Source organism: Phocoena sinus, chromosome 5, assembly GCF_008692025.1.
Source record: "Phocoena sinus isolate mPhoSin1 chromosome 5, mPhoSin1.pri, whole genome shotgun sequence".
In the NCBI taxonomy this organism is placed as follows: domain Eukaryota; kingdom Metazoa; phylum Chordata; class Mammalia; order Artiodactyla; family Phocoenidae; genus Phocoena; species Phocoena sinus.
In genome coordinates, this window is record NC_045767.1 from 4,409,313 (window position 1) to 4,431,619 (window position 22,307).

General features: G+C 47.9%; 1 protein-coding gene across 2 annotated transcripts in view; it reads right to left on the minus strand.

The window, feature by feature from the left end:
* Nucleotides 1-22,307, minus strand: part of KIAA0232 (KIAA0232 ortholog) — a 91,749-nt gene that overhangs the window by 3,670 nt on the left and 65,772 nt on the right. Inside the window, exons 4-8 of one of the 2 annotated variants that reach the window (XM_032633310.1) lie at nucleotides 18,787-18,853; nucleotides 17,338-17,419; nucleotides 11,957-15,248; nucleotides 5,709-5,817; nucleotides 799-896 (exon numbers count right to left, since the gene is read on the minus strand). In XM_032633310.1, the coding sequence (XP_032489201.1) occupies nucleotides 799-896; nucleotides 5,709-5,817; nucleotides 11,957-15,248; nucleotides 17,338-17,419; nucleotides 18,787-18,853 (3,648 nt within the window). The remainder of the gene's footprint in view (nucleotides 1-798; nucleotides 897-5,708; nucleotides 5,818-11,956; nucleotides 15,249-17,337; nucleotides 17,420-18,786; nucleotides 18,854-22,307) is intronic. The other variant, XM_032633311.1, reaches the window with a different exon arrangement.

A 22,307-nucleotide genomic window follows, 5' to 3' on the forward strand; every position in this document is an offset into this window, starting at 1 on the left:
GCGGAAGCAGGAAGGCCAAGGCGAAGCCCACGGCGAAGCCCACGGCAGAGGTCCGCAGGGGGCGGTGACGCGGAGGAAGCGCGAACGATGGAGCCGGCTGAGAGGTGGGTGGTCAGGACGGGCACACAGACCGCGTGTGTAGGTGAGAGAAGGAGGAACGAAGAACGAGTTCTGCGTCTGGGGACTGACGCTGGGGGGTGGGACATCCACGGAGATGGAGAGACGCTGGGGGACGCCCCCAAACGTCTGCCTGGATGTGCTCGGTCTGACAGGTCCACGGACACCAAGACCACAGGGCGCTCTGGGAGCAATTTCTCACGAGACTTCAACTGACAATGACAATCACACTGAGAAGCCAAGGAAGCTCCCTTCGACTCATTCACCTGCCTGCCTACCGGGGCGAGGCACAGGCCCAGGCCCTGTCCCTGCCCCAGGGGGCTCACGGGCGGGCGAGCAGAAAGTGCAGTCAGCTGAGGGGCAGGAATGAGCACCAGAAGGGCTCCCTGTGGTCGACACTTTGATGGGGAAGAGGGCGCCCACCCAAGGAGTTTAAGGGGAGTGACAGGGTCAGATTCGCATGGAGAAACTCCCTCTGGCGGCAGAGTGATGGACAGACTGCAAGGAGAGAGGGAAGCCTTGGCAGTAAGTGGGAGGCGATGCAGACCAAAGGGCCACGGACGAGAAAGGCCACACCCACAGAGCTTGGTGACAGGGAAAGGCAGTCACAGGACTCCCAGGCTTTGGGGGTTGTGGTGGCCATTTGTAAGTTAGTAATAAGGAGGAGGACAGTCCACTTACCCTATTAAAATCTAACAGACGCTCTTCATTACTGGGCATCTCTTTAACATCTGGATATTCTTCTATACCATTCTCTCCCTTGGCATTTGTATAACATTCTTAATCATTTTGAATGGAGAAGGGAAAAGAGGGAAAGGGGGGGAAATTTCATTAAGACACAGTTACGAAACATACATTCTTGTTTCATTTTTCAATGAAAAGTCAGATCAATTAGGTCTACAGCCCTTTGGGGATTTTAAGAAGTCACTAAAAGCAGACATGTTCAGCACCAGCCAGATAGGGGTGTACGAGGAAAATGTTAGGCCAATTTAAAAATTCTTCTAACAAATTGTTCATGGAGTTAAAAAGAAAAACAAAAACCAAGAAACACAGGCCAGCATAACCATGCATTCTTGTTATCCCACCATGAGACATTCATTCAACAAATACGTACTCACATCTCTAAGTGACAGGCCCTGGGAAAACAGGATAAAAAGACCAGCAAGGTCCGAGCTCTCAAGCGCGAACGTGGTGTGGAGGAGGACAGATGATGCACCACGCGTATGTTCACAGAACAAGTGAGCAAAGGCATTTCAGACAAGAGGGGGCGCAACGGAGGAAACAAAGCAGGGCAACATCCTCTGTTCCTCCTCAGCTCGGCAGCAAACTAAGCCGCCCGTGGAACAGGGAGGAGGAAGGTGGCTAGCGCTTTGACTGGGTCAGCGGCTCTCGGAAGGGGACAGGACTGTAAGCTGGAACTGGAAGGAATCAGATAAATCATTTAGTCTAAAGCTTCTCAACCCTGCTTTCGCATTCAAATCGCCTGGGGAGCTTTAAGAAAAGTCTGGAAGCCCGGCCCGCACCTGAGATTCTGACTGACTTGGTCTGGGTATGGGCACTTTCTGAGAAGCTCCCAGGTGAGTCTGAAGTACTGCCAGGGCTGATGCCCACCGGCCTTAACCGGCACTGGCCCCCCAGTCACCTTAACTCTACGGAAAGGGCGTCAGGATTCCACCCCGGCCGCCCGCAGCAGTCACCGCGAGGTGCTGGATGAGCTGCGCGCCACCCCACGCGTCACAGCAGCGGCAGGGCCAGCTCCACAACCACGGGCCCTCCTGCCATCACCGGGGGCGGGCAAGCCTGGGCCCTGCTGGGCCTCCCACAAAAGGCTGTACTCTGCGTGACCTTTAGTTCTGACAGCCTCAGGCCCTCAAACTTCCTAGCGTAGGTTCGCGAAGAAACCCAGGCTCTGGGGTCAGACAGACACCAGCTGATGGCTGATGACGCTACTCACTCGTGGTGTAACCTGGAGCAACTTATCGAACCTCCCGGAGCCCCAGTTCTCTCATCTCTAAAACAGGATCATCATTTGCCCTCGCAGATTTCTGTGCAAGTTCATCAGAGATCACCTGTGTGCAGCCTCAAGTTCGGGCTGGCACACTCACTAACACCTTCCACAGCTGCTACTAACGAAAGCCCTGGGCTTGGGGCCGGCCCGCCGCAGGACATCTGGGGAGGACGCCCTGCTCTCCCATGAGGCAGGGAACCCCTCACCCTCACCCTTTCTGGGCCATCACCTTTTTCTCAGCTCACCTACCAAGCTCTCATCATCTCCGCGCCCCACCGCGTTTGGTCACCACTCGTACGAGGTGGGGAAGGTAACCATTTCCTTGGCTCGGATAAGCCCACAGACGGAGCGGATCCCCCCCACTATTACCTATACTGTTTCCCTGCAGGGCTCTCTCTTTAAAACTCAAATAACACAAACACTTTTCTAAGTGAGCTTTCCAAATGTTCTGAATCCAGTGTATGAACTCTGGAGACGGACTCGTGGGACAGACTGTGGCACACAGCCTGCGAGGCCCTTGTGGTCGGAGTCCCTGCTGCCCGCCTGACGTGCCCCTCCCCCCGGCCCACGTGCTGGGCACACAGGGGCCACAGCGCGTGCAGTCCTGCTGCTGCCCCGGCCGGCGCCCCTGCCCGGACCGCGCCCCAGCCGCCAGGCGCTTGTGTCCTGACTCCCTCAGGTCCTGCTGAGAGGTGAGCTGATCAGGAGCGCAGGGACACCGCCTCTGCGTCCCCAGCCCCTAGAACAGTGCCTGGCAATGAGGCAAGCATGCATGAAATATGTGCGGAGTGGGTGTGTGTGTGGGCACACAGCAGGGCGGGGTCTGGGCCTTCGTGCCGACGGGGCCCTCGCTGCCCCTGCTCCGGGGCCACACTGCCTCCTCCTCCTTTGGGGCCTCCATCTCCTGACTCACAGGAGAAAGGGACAATCCTCCTTGCCCTCCTTCCCGGGGAGGCTGGAGCTCCCAGCTCAGACTCAGAGCTGCACAGGCTTCTCAGTAATTATCGGCGTGACGTCAGAAGTTTCTGGAGCTGGGACGAGTGTCGGGAGTCACGGCTGCTGAGTGGGTGAGAAGGCCACCTGCTTCCCGGCTAAGCTTCTGCTGAGTCTATGCCCCCACCCCACAGGCTGAAAGCACCACACTTCGTAACGGCACTCCGAGGAAACCGTGCAAGGATTTAACTCACGGTCGTGAGTTCAAGGTCATTCAAAAGCCTGGTCACCACACTTATCCACTGAGAGTTTCCCTGCACGCCACTCCACAATATATAAAAAGCTGAATGGACTACCACGTACAGCACCTACAAGGCACCGTATAGATAACCACGGACCTGGAGCCGACAGCTGAAGCGCATTCCTCACTAGCAACAGAAAACCAGATGGAGGCTGCAGGGACAGCCCGTGACACAGAGATGGAGCCCCAACTCAGTGTGCTTGGAAGTCACCCCAAGCCGCCCCCCACCCTGGCCCTGCCTGCTCTGCCACCGCGTCCCTCCTTCCCTCTGGGTCCGTCCTGCGTGTGGGTGTCCTCTTGCTGCACTGCTCCAGGGTCCCCGGCCCTCGCCGCCCGCACCCCCATTAACTGCAGTTGGGACGCACTCAGCCAGTGCACTGGACTGCACTGAGGCCTATCATCCTGGTGTCTCCCGGGCACCACCTGCAGACAGCTGCTGTGGACAGCAAGCTTCTGGACCACAAGGAGACAGCCTGGACTCAAGCCTGAGCTGCATGGCTGGTGCCTGATTCTGGGCATTCAACCTGAGACTTAGCTTCCTCATCTGAAAACCAGGCTCTCACAGGGCTTGTATAAAAGACTGAAAGCACCTCGTAAATCATGTAGAGCAACCCAAATACTAGCTAATGATGGAGGAACAGGCCTTTAATAAATGCTGTTAAATAAAAAAGATGCTGAAGGGCTTCCCTGGTGGCGCAGTGGTTGAGAGTCCGCCTGCCGATGCAGGGGACACGGGTTCGTGCCCCGGTCTGGGAGGATCCCACATGCCGCGGAGCGGCTGGGCCCGTGAGCCATGGCCGCTGAGCCTGCGCATCCGGAGCCTGTGCTCCGCAACGGGAGAGGCCACAGCAGTGAGAGGCCCGCGTACCGCAAAAAAAAAAAAAAAAAAAAGATGCTGAAAATAAAGACTCTGCTCTATGCTCCCCTTATGACCCTTTAAGGCAGGGCTGGGGAAACCGTTTCTTGGGCCCACACAACAGAGAGAAGCAAACAGTCCCAGCCTCCCCCGCAGTTGTCTGAGGCCAGGCTGCGAGGGCAGGCCAGTGCAGGCATCTGGACATCACTGCTCCAGGTTAACTACAAATGAACTGGGGAGAGACACACACTGGAACATGCAAATACTAACAGGAGACTGACCTGCCCCCAGGGCTCTGACCGGAGAGACCACTGACGAAGTGCTGCAGCTGACAGCCCAGGGGACCACGGAGGTCTGCACAAGCTCAGAGTCTTGAGCTGACCACTCGGGCTGCCTCCTTAGTTCTCACTTCTCCCGACATTTCAGATCAGGATCTTTTTATAGCTTCTGAGTATGACCACCTGGGCGGCTCACAGACTAAAATCATCTTCACCAAATCTGCTACTGCTCCGATGTCCCTCTCCACCCGGTCTCCCCTAACTCCCTCCTGCTGTTCACTACTCACAGAAAGTCACCCAGCAAACTCCGGCATCCTCCACAAAACCTCTCGATGCTGTTCTCTATGCCCCCCCCGCCCCGAGTGCCTCAGTCCAGGCCTTTATCCTGTCACACCCAGATCACTGCAAGAGCCTAAGAACCCCAGCAGGGGCTCTGCAGTTTTTCAATCCCTTCCCCCCTCCATTCTGCTGCTAGAACTGTTTTAAAAACCACACCTGGGCTTCCCTGGTGGCGCAGTGGTTGAGAGTCCGCCTGCCGATGCAGGGGACACGGGTTCGTGCCCCGGTCTGGGAGGATCCCACATGCCGCGGAGCGGCTGGGCCTGTGAGCCAAGGCCGCCGAGCCTGCGCTCCACATCGGGAGAGGTCACAACAGTGAGAGGCCCGCATACCGCAAAAAAAAAAAAAAAAAAAAAACCACACCTGACCTGATACCCTCCAACGTGTTTAAGTGGCCCTCTCCTCCTGCCTGTCCAACTCCGCCGAACTCAGCGCTCCCCCCGCCTCTCTCCAGCCTCAGCTACGACCCAGCTGGGCCCAGTGGGTCCCTGTCCCTGAGCCCGACTTGCCGCAGACCCTCGGCCTTTGCTCAGGCCACTCCTGTCACGGGGACTACCTCTCCCCAGCCCTCCCACCAGGGCCCCTCCTGCAGGCCCCCCAGAGCTGAGGACTCCCGGCTCCACCTCTCACGGGGAGCAGGCACAGAGCCCATCAGGGCCGGTGCCTCTCCGTAGCGTTTCCACGCCCCGCCCCTCCAGGCTGTGATGGGGGTTAGAGCAGGGTCCAGTCCTCATGCATCTCTGCGTCCCCAGTGCCGGACAAACGCTGGCCACACAGAATGTTTTTGGACTGATCTTTACAGCAAAAGAATTTACTGCTCTTAATGAATTAGAAATCTGAGTGGATGAATCAATGACCTAACGCAGGTCTTCTTACCTTCACATTCTGAGGCAGGAAAAAGAGGAGAGTACAAGGCTTTTTCCCACCAGGTCTGTTTTTCTTGACTTCTATTCATTCCTTGTACATCAGTGTTCAATACAGGAAACTGTTTAGATCAAACCAAATATAGACAAAGTTCACAAACTTCCAAAATAAAGGGGAAAAAATTCAAGCGTTATTAACTATGGACTACAAACCCAGGATTTTTTAACTGGTGAGGTTCTTTTTTGACTTTTTGTTTTTACTGTTCTAGACAAGGTGAATACAGAAAGCCAATGTGTTCATAGCATACAAAGGAAGTTTTTCTTAAAAAGCACTTATATTGGAAATGGAATAAAAAGTCTTCTCAAAAAACACAACAAAACTCTTACGAGGCAAAAACATAAGGAAACAGCCTCAAGTAAGGCAAGTTTTTAGATTCTGGAAGTACAGAGATAACGGGGTGGCTAGTGTGAGGTGCTCGAGAGAACGTGAGGAGGACCCTCTTCTCCTTCACACACTCAGGCAGGAGGGAGTCAAAGAAGTAATGGGACAGAGGAAGTTTTATAGGCAGAGTTACCAACCTAATGTCTTTATAACAATTATCTGCTTCGATGAGAACCAGAAGGAAGTTGAGGCTAAAACCAAGTAATAACACTGATAGTAATTCAAATTCAACACAGGAAACAGACATCGAAATGAGAGGAGGGCAGGACTCCTGAGAGCAGGAATGACCCTGTACTCCGTGCACATCCACAGCCCTGGAAGAGGGGAAGGCGCTCACGCCCACCCCTCGCTGGTGGAGCTCTCAAGTCCCAGCTGGACGTGCCCACCTGCCTGGGCAGCAAGGACTAGATGCAGTGTGGCTGTCACGCGTGATCGAGGAGTGTCCTCATGAGCGGTCGTCAGAAGACGTGGCCAGGGGCAGCCACCCCGGGGACATCCTGGTATGCTGGGGTCTTCCACGCTGCTTCCTCACTGTGCCTGACAACAGGCCCTGCCAGGCTAAGTAAAGCCTGCTTTCGGCATCTCTGTAACTCCCATCACCCACCCCACTCTCAGCAAGTGTCTGCTCGATGCATATGACCTGTAAACACTGCATACACCTTTGTTTCAGAAGACATTTCATTACATGTTCAAGTTCAAAACCTGAACTGTCTTACAACCGATGACCTTCAGTTCTCTAACAGAATTTTGTTACTCTCCTAAACAAAGTAAATTATTTTACTTTATCAAGAACTTTTTGATTCAGTAATGTGTGATTTTTATTACTTACTAAACGGAAAATATATTTCAGATTCTGATTTTCATGTAACTTTTCAGAAATACCCCTCAATTAGAAACTGAAGAATTGTGCTGTCTACCCAGAGTGGTCAGTTAACCTTCACCATTTTCTCCTGCAGTGTATTCTAACAATAAAAATTAGTAAACCTATTAAATAAACATATACCAAGGGCAACAGCGACAACGAGGCCAGGGCCAACGCAAATGAAGCCAGCAACGTGCCAGGTCTGCAGTTAATTCAAGGCTGACTCCCACACCTGGCACATAACTCACAGCACTACGAGGCCCTTCTGGAAAGGCTTCGCCTTCTCTCCGAGGCGTACCTACCTATCTGCGGACAGATTACTTGGTGCTATCCAGGAGGAGCAAGGATGGCTCCCTGGACAGAAGTCTCCCGATCGCCCCCAAGGCACTATCGAAGAGAGATGGATGTGAAGGTAACAAGTTCCTATTTGAGAAGGAAAGTGTGTGGGGCAGGCTGAGGAAGGATCAGTGTTTTATTCATGTGAGTGCAGTCAGACTGCTTATCTTTAACCCTTTCTTGAGACTGTGCGAGTGAGGTAAAGAGAAAGAAAGGGGAGAGAATTCACTGGGACAGACAGGACACGGTAGGTGAAAGCACGCTGGAGGGGCCGAGGTGTAGCGGGGGGCTGGGCCAGCATGAGCAGCAGGAGGTGAGACACGGGCAGGACCAGACGTGTGTGAGCACAAGGTAGCAAGCGCGCCTCACTGATCTTCACACCTCCAGGAACAGGGCCTGGCACAAGGCAGGTACTCCAGGTCTGCTGGCCTCAAGAAAAGGCTCCCCCTGGCCAAAGTCCCTGATTATCTAGCACACCACTTTCTCTCTCCCTCCCCTGCTGAAATCACTGTTAGACCATGCCGACTCTGGCATAGTTTTAGGATTTTTTCTGCATCCTCCATTTGAATGTCAATTCCAACAGCAAGGAGTTATTTTTCCTGTTTCATGTTACACCGAATACACGTTATGACATCTTTCCACTTAGCTATTTCCAACTTTTAGGCTGCAAAAGATAACCAGGCTTTGCTTAAATAATGTCTGTTTAATGTATTAATTCAACTTCTGACTTGGTTGAGAATGAAAAGCATGAAGAAAGAATGGAAGAAATGGAAAACGGACCAGAACACAAGCTTGGGCGATCCAGGCGCACCTCTGCCTTAGCAGTGCTCTCCCGCTCCCTCCGGGTAGCTTCTTGGCTCACGTGCCACCTGGAAGCCTTTCTTCAGTTGTACCTTGGCAAGGAAGCCTGCCCTTACTCCGCAATTATCATGGCAAACCCCTCCAAGCACTCCCATCCCACCACATCCCTTATCCGGCTCTTCTTTTCCACAGCACTGGGATTCTAACATACTGTGTAACTTCATATTTTTGATTGAATATACCTCCACAAACGCAGGGGTCTTTGTCTATTCCTTTATACCTAGCACCTAGAATAGAGCCCAGACATAGTAGGTTCTTAATAAATATTTAATGTATGAATGAAAAAAAAAATTTAAAAAAAGAGAGAAGAACATGAACTTAATCCAGAAAGGCTTATCAGAAACGTCTTTAGCCACAGATGTAATACTTAGAAATTCTTTAGAAGGCGAAAGTTAGGTAAAGGCTCGCCGCTTTAAATGCTCACTAGACAGTCCTAGTTCTGGTGAAGAGAAAGGTGAGTTCTGTTCTGGGAACAGAGCACTGAACAGTGCCCTCTGACACAGTCAGCTCTCAGTTATTTACATCACAAAAGGAAAAGAAAGCCTCCTATAATGAGCCTCGTTCTTTGGAAAAGGAGAGAAAATGTGAATGAGGAGGTACCCCGTGCAACAGAGGCCAGTAAGGGACACTGCGGTCCTAAGTTTTCCTTTACTGACAGGAAGCGCCCGTTCTGGAAGCAACTTGGGCTCTGCCTTACACTGGGGTCTGGGGCAGGCATCCCACCCTCTGGGCCTACGTGCCCGTAGCCGCCACGAGGGGGATAAGCCCATGGCGGCAAGTCACTACAGGCATTCAGTAGGGTAGTGGTGGCACAGCAGTAGGCACAGAGCCAGCACAGCGGGGCTGGGACCGAGCACCCTCCACTCATCAGAGCATTCCAACTCCCCTGGCACACTCCTCGCGGGAGGCCTCCTCTCCTGGACTGGGACTGTGGTTTCCCGGAGACAGGGCGGGGCCTTCTACTGCTTCTCTGCGCCTTAAAGCGCACGACATGGAGGCAGCAATCAAGCAAATGACACAGAGAACACTCTTGCCACAAACTCACGCACAAATAACGGACACCTGGCGCACTGCTCCTCAGCTTTTAGCTCCTGCTTCAGCAGCCACGACCTAAACGTTGGCAGCTCCCCTGCACACGTGAGAAATCTCAAGCCCCTCTACCTTCGTGTGCGCTGTCGCTCCTGCCTAGAGCGTCCTGCCTCCTCCTTTCTGCCCTGGATGCTCAGGTACGTGCAAAAGCCCTCCTCAACTCTCATGGGCTGGGTCGGTTCTCCTCTGGGATCCCACGGCACCCTATGCTCACCCTCCCCAAGCCACCCACCATGTTACCCAAACAGCCTAAAAGATAAGGAGCTGGCTAGGAAATTTTGGTACATCCGTACAATGGAATAATATGCAGAAAATAAAAAAGGAAGGGTGATTATAATAAAGTCATTTTAGTTAAAAAAAAAAAAAAGTAGGAGGAAACGTATGTGAACAGGTATTTGCTCTACAAGCACACAGTATCCTCGGAGGATACACACCGGGACTCACACTCATGGCTGCTGCTGGGGAGGGACCTGTGCACCGTGTACATACCCTCCTGTAACTCCTGAATTTGAACCACAGGAGTGAATTACCTAGGTCAAGGAAAAGAAGTGATCTGTTTGCCAACTGGTCTTCAGTACTAGACTGAACTCTCCCAGGGCAAGGTCAGTGTCTTGTTCATCCAGGTCACTTACCTTAGCGATGGGAACAGAACGTGTAAATGTTTAATAAATGCTGAATTGAACTCAACTAAATTTTTGAAAAGGATCATAATTCATGTTCCTGGGTACCAATTCTATTAGAAATCCTACCTTCTAGACCACTTGCACTGAAACAGATTGGCAGCTAGTGACTTTTAAAACAGAGCTTGGCCCTCTGTAAAGACTGCCCTCACTCAGGAAAGGAGGGGAAGACGACCCTGGCAGGAGCTCCCCAAGACCGACAGGCAGTGTGAGAGAGTGAAAAGGCACAGATTCTGGCCCCAGCCTGTCCCTTCAGGCCACCCTCAACCTTTCTGTACCTCAGATGAATCTCCGAAGTTAGCTCCAACCTGGCTCTGAACTGTAAGCGATGCTGTTGAGAGACCAGGGCTGTGAGGACCGAGGACAGCCAGGATATCGGACAACCCCAGTGTCCTCTGAGGACTTTACTGGCAGCTAAGACCTTTCAAGACAACCCAGAATTCTCGTAACACATAAGTACGTCAATGTACTAGAAAGCTAAGGAATATGGTAATGGTATGATGCAGAATCTCACTCCTTTCCTCTTTTTCTTTCTTCCCAATCTGGAACCAGGTGAAACACAAAGTACATAAAGGAATTTTTAAGGAAGAAAAGTGGGGCAATAAACAAACATAAAACCTAACAACATTATTTTCTGTTGTTGTTCTGAGCAGTTCAGACTTCAGCGTTTCAGTGGGGTTCAACTCATGTCTAAACATCCCCAGGCCAGCTCATGGGAGCACTGATTCTCGAGTTGCCTGTGGGGCTTCCGACCATCACATGCACTCAGGTCCACATCTCAGCACCTAGCTGACAAATGAGTAAGGCATGACCTGTATCCATAAGGCGCTTATAATCTAATGAGGAAAGTACATCGATGACTCATGAAAAAGGGCAAATGCAATTAAAAGAAGAGGCACAGAGCACATGAAAATTAAAAGAAGGGAGAAATGATTTCTGATGCAGGTGGGGATGCAGCAGGGGAGAGAAGAGGAATGAGGGATGCGTCAGTGGGAGACGTGGGAGCCTGAGGGAGCCTCATGGTACCAGTGGGACTGAGCCATGTGAAGGGGGGTCGGAGTGTGCGGGGGGGACAGATGGGAGGAAGGGCGACACAGCTGCTCTCCAGCCACAGGTGGCCTGACTTCTAAACACCTCCAACTGTCTTCTTAAAAGCTGCGCCTGGAAAAAGGCCAGGCACTGCTATATCAAATAATGGCTGCAAATGGGCAGAGCACTGTGCTTTTTCTGTGAAACAGGTTATTGCCTTAAGTGTCATCTCTTGGACACTCACCCAGTTTAACCTCAAATCACTTCTTAGGAACAGTCAAACGGCACAATGACTCCCATTAACAAAGCTATTACTATTAACCTCATTTGATAGGCTGACCCATATCATTCGTGTAACCTCCGGAATATGTACTTTGTATAAAGCAAAGTCCACCTGTACGGGTCTTGTAGAAGCTATTTTGTTGCATTTGGATTGTGGCTTAATTTTTCCATGTACCACGACAAATTTTAGAGAATTCTGTAGAGATGTCATTTATTTTACATGTAAAACATAAGTTTCAATAAGCTAATCAGTGCTTCAGAGACAATGAGCCAGGCTTCCTATGTAAAGAAACCCTTTGCTGCCACTTCTGAAGAGCAAAGGACCGTTTGAAGAGTAAACAGCGACTTCTGGATTCATCAATTTTTGAAAGCTGGAGCACTTATATGCCAGGCTTTGCTTTAAGCATAGTACGTGCACCTTAAGACAACACGGAAACATCTCATATCCTGATTTATTTAAAAACGTCTTTGCAGAAAATGTCTACTGTCCAGTTCAAATTTATGAATATCAAATCCACGTTAAGTCCTTCTGTAAAAATCCTCAGAATGCTAAGTTTTAAGACGTTTAAACTAAATTCCCAATAATTTAACCCTATCTTTCACTGTCTGAAATGACTGTTCTTTAGAATTAAAGTCTGATCAAATGCTTTTACCAAATACCAATACACACTGACACATACCTCTTCCAGCTGTCCTGAAGAAACTGGATTATCTTCGTAAGCAGGGAACTGACAACCTGCTTTGCAACTGCAAAAATTATTAATTTCTTCTTCACATTGTGCCATTATTTTACAATTTGCTTCTGAGCTTTCTAAATCGATTTCCAGAGACTCATTCAGGCTACATTCCAAACACTGATTCTGCTTTCCTATTGGCAGAATCCCAGCTGACTCCTCCTGGGAATCAAGGGATGTTTGAGCACTCTTTTCCATTCCAGATTTTTTTAACCTGGGAAGGAATTTTCCAGACTCAAGCTCTGATTTTCCATAGTAATGGCCTTCCTTCTCTGCGTCTTCTTCCAGTGGTTTGAGATCTGCCTGTGGATCTTCAAATGCATCAACTTGAGAAGGAATGGGGATATTTGCTTCATCTTTTTCAGATTCAAATTCTGACTCGCTTCCTCCTCCTGGGGACAGTTCAGATGCAGAAATTGGGCGAAAGTGAGTCCTAGGAGAGATCCGAATAGCCCTGTATTGTGTTCTGTCAACGCCGCATATCCTGGGGTGGAGAACTTCACTGTCTGAATCAGAGCAGAGGATTGATTTCGGTTTAAAACTAGGACTGAGAGATGCAATCCCTTCGGGTTCAAACGAACATTCTACATGAAGAACTTGTGAAAACGGATTGCTTAAGTCAAAGGAAGAGAATGAATATTCAAGTCCAGGATCTTCAACTTGAAAGTTACCACAAGCTCCTAATAAGTCTTCACGGAAGATAAAAGAAAACCCCTTATTCAATCCGTTTTCCCCACTCTTCGGCTGGTCATTCTGTTCAAATGACACGAAGGGTTTCCATAACTGCCTGTGACCAGGAGCAAAACTGTTTCCTGGGGTCATAAAGACGTCTGTGCCAGCTATCGTCACCACGTCGGAAGCTGCACACTGTAACGGACCTCCTTCCGTGTGACTGGGCGGCACTACTGCCCACTCCCCGTCGCTGTTAAAGGTTTTGAGCTCTCCGTAAACTCCTCCAAGAATGAATGAGTTCTCTTTATCTTGGGCCACATCCCACGGTTTAGAGGGGGTAGTATAATCGCCACCGTCCACCTGTGATAGCTCACCAGAAACAAAAGCTCTCTTCTCTGGGTTCTCTTTCTGTCCCTCCCACAGACGGTATTCTGATCTCTGCACAGCCTTATTAGGCTCCTGGAGGGGCTCCACTTTAGCTTCAGCATCCAAACAGCAGCAGTAGTTATTTACATCTGTCGAAAACAACTCATCGTCGATCCTTTCTACTTCTACCACAGCTACAGAATTGCTATCTGCCATCTTTGTCCAAATGTCTTTAATAACCCCTGAGCTGTAGCCATCTCCACGTGGGCTGCTTTCACTACATACCTGTGTAGTCTCAAAGCTTTTGTTTTCTGTTTTTTGTTCTAGCTGAATACCACAGACAGATTCTAGCTTGGATTTTTTTTGGAAAACTAATGTCGGAATTTCTCCTAAAGTTCTACTGTTCTGCTGGCAAGTTTCATCTTGCAAAAAATCCAGAAGTTCTTCATCTACATAATTTGACGAGACTCTAGGAACTACGTAATTCATGTCGTCTGCGTTAAACTGTGTGGATTCTTCAAACTGAATGTTTAATGTCTCATTGTCTGAACGTGTTTCTTCTGAATGGGACCATGGACTACAAGTTCTTGTTGAAAGATTAGAACAGTGTTCATTTTCTTCAAAGGCACTATTTTTGGTCCATATTAGTAATCTAGACTGTGTTTTTCCAAGCACATTAGCACTAGAATCTGTATTTTCATTTCCCAAGTTGAGTGTTTCAAAAGAAAATGGTAAAACAGAATTACTGCATTGCACTTCAAACACTGAAAAACAAGAGTTTATACCAGATCCTTCATTAATATCTGAGAAGAGCTCTTGATTGCCAGCAAGCAAATGCGGATTGAGCACTGTGCTGTCTAAGATCGGGGAGAGTCTAATTGGAGAATCTCCTCCAAAACTCTCTCCATCGGCATCGCCAGAGCTGGATGAACAGCACTCCCAGAACTGAGCCAGACTGCCAAGGTCTTGCAGGAATAAGCCCTCAGCACCCACAGAGCTGGTAGAATCTGTCCATATTGCACGTTCCCCTTGCAACTCCATTCCATCTAACACTATGCAACATTCTGCCTCAAAATCTGTTTTCTCTTTGCTTTTTTGTCGAATCATATTCAAAATCCGACTTTCTCCTTGCATTGTTTCTGAGGCACCAGGATCCAACATGGATTGGTCAATGTCCACTTCATAGAAGTGTGTTAATTCTGATAGATGAATGTCATCCAAGTATCTGCTGTCCTCCGGTAGAGGACAGAATGAGGTCCCCGTGAGGTCAATATCCTCATTTATAACTGCAGGCATTTCTACAAAATGACCATCAATGAAAGTACCTGCTGCGAGGTATGTTTTATGAATATTATTGTTGCTGATACGAAGACCATGCACTGATTCAGACAATTCTTCTACTGCTTCTGAGGTCAGATCACTTGTTTCTTGCCTGTTTCGGTATGTGGTCTCTAGTTTACTTTTCCTGCTCAAAGGAACAAAATACTCAGCAATCGGTTCGGTATACCACAGCGGCTCCTCTTTGTACTCTCTGTCGGTTCTGCTCTCCAGGTACAGGTCTCTTCCTTCAGTGCTCCCGGCGTCTTTCCTGCCCGTCTCCTTCAGCGGCCTTTTAGCCCGCTTGCACAGCTGTTTGATGGAACCGCCGCTGCTGCTGCTGCTGCTGCTGCTTCCGGCATGCGTGCTCCTTTCCGCCTTTTCGCCATGCTTCAGTGAAAGCCTGCTCTGCCCATTCCGCCCTTTTCTGTTTCGGATTTCTCGTGTCTTGTGTCTCACCTTCACACACTTCATGGATGCTTTTAATTCTCCCTGATTACCACTTGAGCTCGAGCCTCCTTCGCTGGAGCCGGAAGACCAGGAGCGAGGGCGCATCTTTCCTTCAGGCTTATGTCGGATTTGCTTTTTGTACAAAGCAGGCTTCTCCTCACCTGTGCCGTTCCTAAATTTGTTCTCCTTCTCATTTTGACTCTTGCTCTGGGTTTTCTCGTGCACAGTGGTGGGCATGTCGCTGCTTCTCTCCTTGATGAGCTCACCTTCGCTGTTGCAGTCCTTCGGGGAGGACGTGTCTGTGCTAGCTGGTGGGGCTGTGGACGATGAAGAAGAGCTAGGGTAAGAACAGACTGTAGACTTGTTCCACACAGTCAGGATTTCTTGCAGGCAAACTGGTTTCTCAGAAAGTGGTGGAAATGCTTCATAGTACCTGAAAAACAAGTAGAGAGTTCAAAAGTGGGCGCTCAGACGTATCAGATGCAGTAAAAACAACATCACCGATCAGAGAAATGGGATAATTCATTTCAATAGAGTCAGTGTTTACGTCACCCATGAATGAGTAACTTCTTAAGAATTAATAATACCGTAAGACATACTTTATACTTAGTTCTATGGCTCAAGCACCCTTACATTCAGCAGTGAGATAAGCACTACAGGAATATTTATAAAATACGTTAAGATGACTTTGATCTTTAAAATCTGGATTTTCCTAAGTCACTAGTTACAAATTTATACAGTGGAAAGAATGTAATATTTTGATACGAAATACCTGAATTTGACTCTCAGCTCAGTCACTTACTAATGCTTGCGACTTTAAGCTGATCATGTAATGTCTTGGTCCACTTCCTCACCTGTGAGATGGTGATACTATGACTTCCCTCACAAGGCTGTTATGAGCACTGCAAACAGATGTAGGTGAAAAGTTGGATAGCAAAGCAGTCGAGGGCATGAGCTCTGAAGCCACACTCCCTGAGTTTGAATCCTCACTCTGCTATTGCCTAGCTATGTGACCTTAGGCACGTCCTTAACCTCTCTGTGGCCTAGAAAACGGGGTAATTATAGTACCTATCTCACAGAGTTGTGAGGAGTAAAGGAATTAACATGCGAGATGAGTCAGTGACTGTTGTTATCGAATCTTTTCTCAGGAGGCAAGTGCAATGCCCAGCATTAAGCAGACCCTCAGACATGGCAGGTTTCTTGGAATTCAAGTGTTCAGAAAAGGGGATGCTGGTGAGGCCTAGAACAATCAGACAAAGCGGACCACAGCTGAGCCTTGATGTTCCAGATACGCAGCGGTCTGGCGAGTACTGTGAGGCATGGGAACCTGTGTGAGGACACGAAGATGCTGTGCCTCATTAGCCCAGCAACCACTGGAAACACAGGGCAGGAAAACCAGGGAGGCTGGCTTCAGAGGGCTTCAACAGGAAAGAAGCGTTTCCAGTTTGCTAGGAAACTGGTAGCCACTGAAGATTTCAGAGCAAGACAGACTGACAAAGGAACACTCGAGAGTCAGGATGGCTACCGAAGTGGGTGGGGGTCATTCTGGAGGCAAGTCAAGCTCACACATGAAGTGATAAAAGGCCAGGTGTTCAAAGGGCCTATACTTGACTCTCCTTTTCAGTCTAGACCAGAGCTGTCCAATAGAAATATATTATGAGCTTCTTAAGTACTTTTTAATGTTCTAGGAATCCCATTAAATGCGAAAGAAGAAAGTGAAATTAATTTCAATAATATATTTTACTTAACCAAATATATCCACATTATCGTTTCACATGTAATCAACAGAAAAAACTATTAATATAGTGTTTTACATTCTTTCTAAATGAGGTCTTTGAACGCTGATGGGTATGACACACACGGCACCTCTTAGCCTGAAACAGCCACGTCGCAAACGGCCAACAGGCCGCACGTGGCTACGGCTACCGCGCTGGACAGCACAGCAACACAACCAAGTACTCTTTTTCCCTTAAGATTTAGAAGTTGAGAAGATTCAAATAAAATGTATAATAAGGAAGTCTCCTAACAATGCAGTCAATTTAAACACGAACCATCTACAAAGAAAGACAGAAAAGCATCTTTAGGAAACAAGTCGGACAAGGTCAATGACTTGCCCAGTTCCTTCTGTAATCAGCACGGGGAACTTGGCTTCCTTGTGTATAAAACAAGGACAAAGCCTAATTGCTTACAGCTTCCTTGTGTATAAAACAAGGACAAAGCCTAATTGCTTACAGCTGTCTCAAAGGACTGGTGTGAATTTCAAAAGTGGTATATGAATGGACCATAAATGGCCTTGTTTGTGTCATTCCGTGAATTTCACAAATATTGATTCAATATGCGTGACTTTCTTATTCACCTTTGAATTCTCAGCGTCAAGCACACAGTAAGTGCTCAATAAATTCCTGAGTTATAAAATATCAAACTAAATAGCATATGACAAACAAAAAACTGTAAACCATGTAGCAGTCATTAGTCTGATTTTAACAAACACATGCTTTATTACTGAATACAATCTTACATACATTTCCACTTGATCCTTTGCTGTAGGGGATAATTCTGCCTCTGGAGAGGGAGACCCCTCTAACTTTTTGTGAATCTTCTCTTCTGTTATGAAACAAAAATTCAGAAAGATTTGTCTTATATTTAGTTAATAAATGCTCCTGTCTTTTTCTTAAGTAAATTTAATCAGAAATTACATAGGCTTTTGTGGCTTTAAAGGAACTCTACACCCGTTTATCTTTTTAATAAAAATCTATTTCTTAAGTGTGCCAGAGGGAACTCTGGCTAAACCACATTAACTTTGGGCTGAGAACGGAGAGAGGTTCACCTCATCACTGACAGAGGCTCTAGAGGCACTTAATTAAGAGAATGAAATTCCCTGTGTACTTATTAATTACACCAGAAGGAGAGAACACCTGTTTAGATTCCAAAAATATTTTCTCACAAAATTCTGCACTCACAGACTTTATACTGCCTCATCTTGACTAACACTAATCTGTAAAGAAAGTGATTACAATTAGCTCTCTGCTACTTAGCATCTAGGTGAGGCTATGTCTCAACTAAAACAGAAGCAGCGGGCTATACTCTTAGCTTAGCTCATGATACTGCCCTCAGATTAGAAACAAATAAATTGTGCCCTTATTAAAAAGAAGGCTCGGGCTTTGCTGGTGGCACGGTGGTCGAGAGTCCGCCTGCCGATGCAGGGGACGCGGGTTCGTGCCCCGGTCCGGGAAGATCCCACATGCCGTGGAGCGGCTGGGCCCGTGAGCCACGGCCGCTGGGCCTGCGCGTCCGGAGTCCGTGCTCCTCAGCGGGAGAAGCCGCAACAGTGAGAGGCCCGCGTACCGCAAAAAAAAAAAAAAAAAAAAATAAGGCTCAAGGCTTGGTGGGCAGCACAATGACCATGAGGAGGACATGTAAAATAAAGATCCTTAACTTTAATAGGTCACTCTATTCTACGGGCTTGCAGGAAAGTTGAGAAAAGCAGCTGTGAGGGTTCACGAATCAAAATGACTCAATGAGCTTGTCAAGCCTGCCTTTCCAAGAACTTCAAGAGTAAAGGCAAAAGTTCCTTCCAAACCTGAAATAATTAGCTGACACCTTTGCAGGCCTTGATGTCAACAGGCAAATATTAACCTCGGGGGTGGGGGGGAGGAGAAGGATGGGAAAGGTAAGAGATTATTGCTCCAGATCCCTGAGCTTCGGTTTGAAGACAAACACAATGAAACGTCTCCTTTCCATGAGGGCACTTGTGGATTAAGTCATCCCTTTGAGGGCAGGGATCTATCGACCAGTGATGGCTGTGGAATGACCCAGAAGCCACGCACAGCTAAAGACAGAGCGTGACACTGGCCTGGTGACACACTGAATACCAAGACTTTGCTCCTGTTGCCTTTTCTTTCTGATCAATTCCAAGATCTGGTGACTCTACCCCCCTGTGCGTGGATAGTCCTTGGGGGCGGCACTCTCACCTTGCTGGCTCTGCAGGTCCTTCAGCCTGGAGCAGAGCTCCTCCACTAAAGTCTCGATACCAGAGCTCTGCGTGGGAACAGAAAAGCACATGGTTTACTGGCAGGTATGTAAGAGTCAGGTATTTGTATACTTTTGTCTTAATATAAAAGCTTTACAAATCTTCCATGTTTCAAAAGAAACAAATTATGAATATTTAAATGAAGAGTTTAAAAACTATAGGTTTCTAGATTCAATTTAGTATACGTATTTTACTAATAAAGTATATTCACCGGCACTTACTGATAAAATGTGAAAATACTAATGTACCTTCCAGAGTGGCTTCTGTCTTCCCAGGGATACAGCATCTTGCTCACAGGGGAGCCTAAGGACCTAAATGCCCATCTTACGGTTAGAAGTCAGTCGCTATCAAAACCATTATTCAATATCTGTACAAGCGAGGGCTTGTTCGAGACTCAATACAAATTAAAATCACAAAAATCTCCTCGTGGTCCTCTAGGAGTACATGGTCTAAAGAAAACAGGTGACTTTTTTTTTTTCTCTTAAAGTGAACACTCATGACTGGAACAAACAGAGCAGGTGGAAAACATATGTCATTACTGCAAGCGAATGTCAAAGCTTTAAGGGTCATGAATAGGGTATTAGCCTTTGTACAGAACTGGGGTAAAATTTAAGGAGAGTGCGTGGAGGAGTCTGAAATTGGGAGGAAAAGAATAAGAGCCAAACTCTAAAGAAAAATGAATGATGGAAACAGGCATAAGCAAATCTTTTACTACGTAGACTTTTAAACTTTTAAAATTCTCTATTTCTCACAGGAGGAAAGAAAAATCTTTTACAAGGTACAAAAAAAGTGAACGTATTTCCTAGGAACTTTTTATTTATTCAGTGGCTGAAAGCCCTACTTAAATTGGAATCGAGTCTCTCTAGGTGGTCACCACCCGAACAGGCACAGGACTCTGCCTCCTGTCGTCCTCACAGGGCCTTGAGGGGCTAAAAATAGATGCTACCCCATTCACCTCACACAAAATGACTCAGCAAAGTATTACAGATATCCTGAACAAGAAACTGCAGTTACACAGTTTGAGCAGCAAGAAAGATTACAATGAAAACAGCTAATTGTAAACATTGATAGTTACAGTCTATCCACATCATATCACAGCTTTTTACAGGAGACAGGACAAAAGAAGAAAGGGAAATGGGCCAGAGGAGAGCTGTCCTTCCCTTAAAAATTCCTAAAAACCATGGCAGATATTAGTCATAAGCACAACTCTGACTACACAATTCCATCGGAAAGATTCTGCTTACCATAATGTTCAAGGTGTGATGAGTATGGCCGTTTTATTCCACTTCCTCCAGACCATGAACCTAACACCGGTGTCAGCTGACTCGCGGCTGCACGCTGGTCTGTACAGCAAGCCTGTGTCACTGTGTTTCTAAAGCCGGTGCCGGTCTCCAGGGCAGAACACCAAGCCCTAGGGATTGCTTATACGACTCCGCTCGATCCTCTGCAACGGCGGGCCACCTACTATGCTCCACAGAGCGCTCATTACAACAGTCACCAGATGTTACTTTTTACACTTTGTCTTGGAAATCACTTCCAAGCAACTGTAAAATTTAGCTGTCTGGATAGTAATGCAGCTTAGAAGTATATACACTCGCTCTCATATATAAATGAATAGACAACACGCTTAGTCCTCAACCCTGTACACAAGAGCAAGCTCTACCGACCCCACTTCTGTCTTCCTTCCTTGATTCCTGAAGCATCATAATTGTATTTTTTCAAAAAAATCATTAGACCACTGGGTTATCATGATAGCAAACTGAGCAACAAGAAGGGGTGTCAGAAGCAGCACCGGACCCTGTCGTCTCCTGGCAGGCATTCTGAGGTGTCGACTTGGCGCTGTTAATCAGAAACTTTGTCCATTTTCCCAACTATGATATTAAGTACTAGATAATTTTGTTAATCATATTTTAACAGTATACCATATCCGCGAGGGCATTCAAGAATACTGAGAGCCTGCAGTACATTATACTCCTATCTTAGTGACAGCTCTAAGGGGAAACAATGCCGTAGGTGAAAAAAACACTAACATTCTACCACGTAACTCATGAACTGCTTTTCCCAGCTGTAAGATGGCTAATACCCACTTACCTCCCAGTACCAAACCAACATGAGAAACTGCTCTGCAAACCACAGGACCACTCTAAAATTCAAGTTATGGTATCCAAATCTGAACACCGGGGGGCGCACACACAGAGCCAGGCACTTTTCAGGAGATGTTCAATAAGCGGTCTTCCAGACGCATGACCATTCACTCGTGTACACTTCTCACTCACTCACTCACTCACTCTCGGCAAATGGTCAGGGCCCCCGACGGCCAGGTAGGACACCCGGAGAGATGAGCTCCCTACCCTCAGGGAGTTTACCCTCGAATAACTGTTACTTCTCACAGCTGGGAGATGGCCGGGGGCAATGTATCTGGGCCTGCATTCCTGCCTTGCCCATACTCACTGGGCAGTAGGGTGCAGCACCACTCCTGGTCTCTGAACACCTCCCTCTCAAGATTCCCGAGGGTAAACTAAGGTGATGTACGTGTGAGGCACCCCTCAGAGTGCCTGTCACATGGGTCACCTAAATACTGGTGCCCCCTCTAGACTGTTGATACGTTTCTCACTTCCCAGAGTCTCGGTTTTTGATTCACTGCTTTTTAAAATGCCTTGAGCGCTTGCTCTGATTTGAGTTTGAGGGTGGAGGAGTAGGAAAGGTAACTAACCTGATCCAGACACTGCAAAGTCCCCTGGATTCTGGGGACTCCACGGTGCTGGCACTGCTGCCTTCCCTCTCCTAGGCTACAGGGTGGAGCCACTTCCATGATGATGCAGCCCAGGTCAAACACTGCAGCTACTGTCCCACTGCTTCTGGGAAAGATTTTTATTTGTTCCCTGATAAGTTTCCATCACGTCCCATACCACAGCATTTCCAATGCTTCTCCCCCCTCTGCGCTTCCCATCCTTCTCAACTACTGAACTTAATCATCAGCATCAAGGAAACAAAGGCAATCTGACGTATTCTGCCTCATTCTCTCTCCTCTCCGTAGTCAAAGGCTTCTGTAGCTATGTTAATCATCTCAAAGGTTAATCTTTTATGGAGAACCCTTTGGGACTGGATATTGCCTAAATGCGTTGACAGGCAGTTCCACACCAACCCTGTGATCATTAACCAATGTGGTACTCCGGGGCACTCAAGCGGTCCATGCCGCTGGGAGTCAAAAAGATGTGGGTTTGAACTTCACCTCAGGGTTAGCCACATGGCCCCCCTTAAGCCAGTCACCTAGCAAAGCCTTACTTTTCACAGCTGGAAAATGGGAGCATACCAATGACACTTCCAAGTAGCTGGGTTTTGAACTCCTTGTATCGGTCCCCTAATTTCTTTTTTCTTTCCTATTTGCCATTTCTTCGTTTTTTGCTTTTACTTCCTGGGAGATTTCCTCAGCTATACCTTCCAACCCTTCTGTTGAGTTCT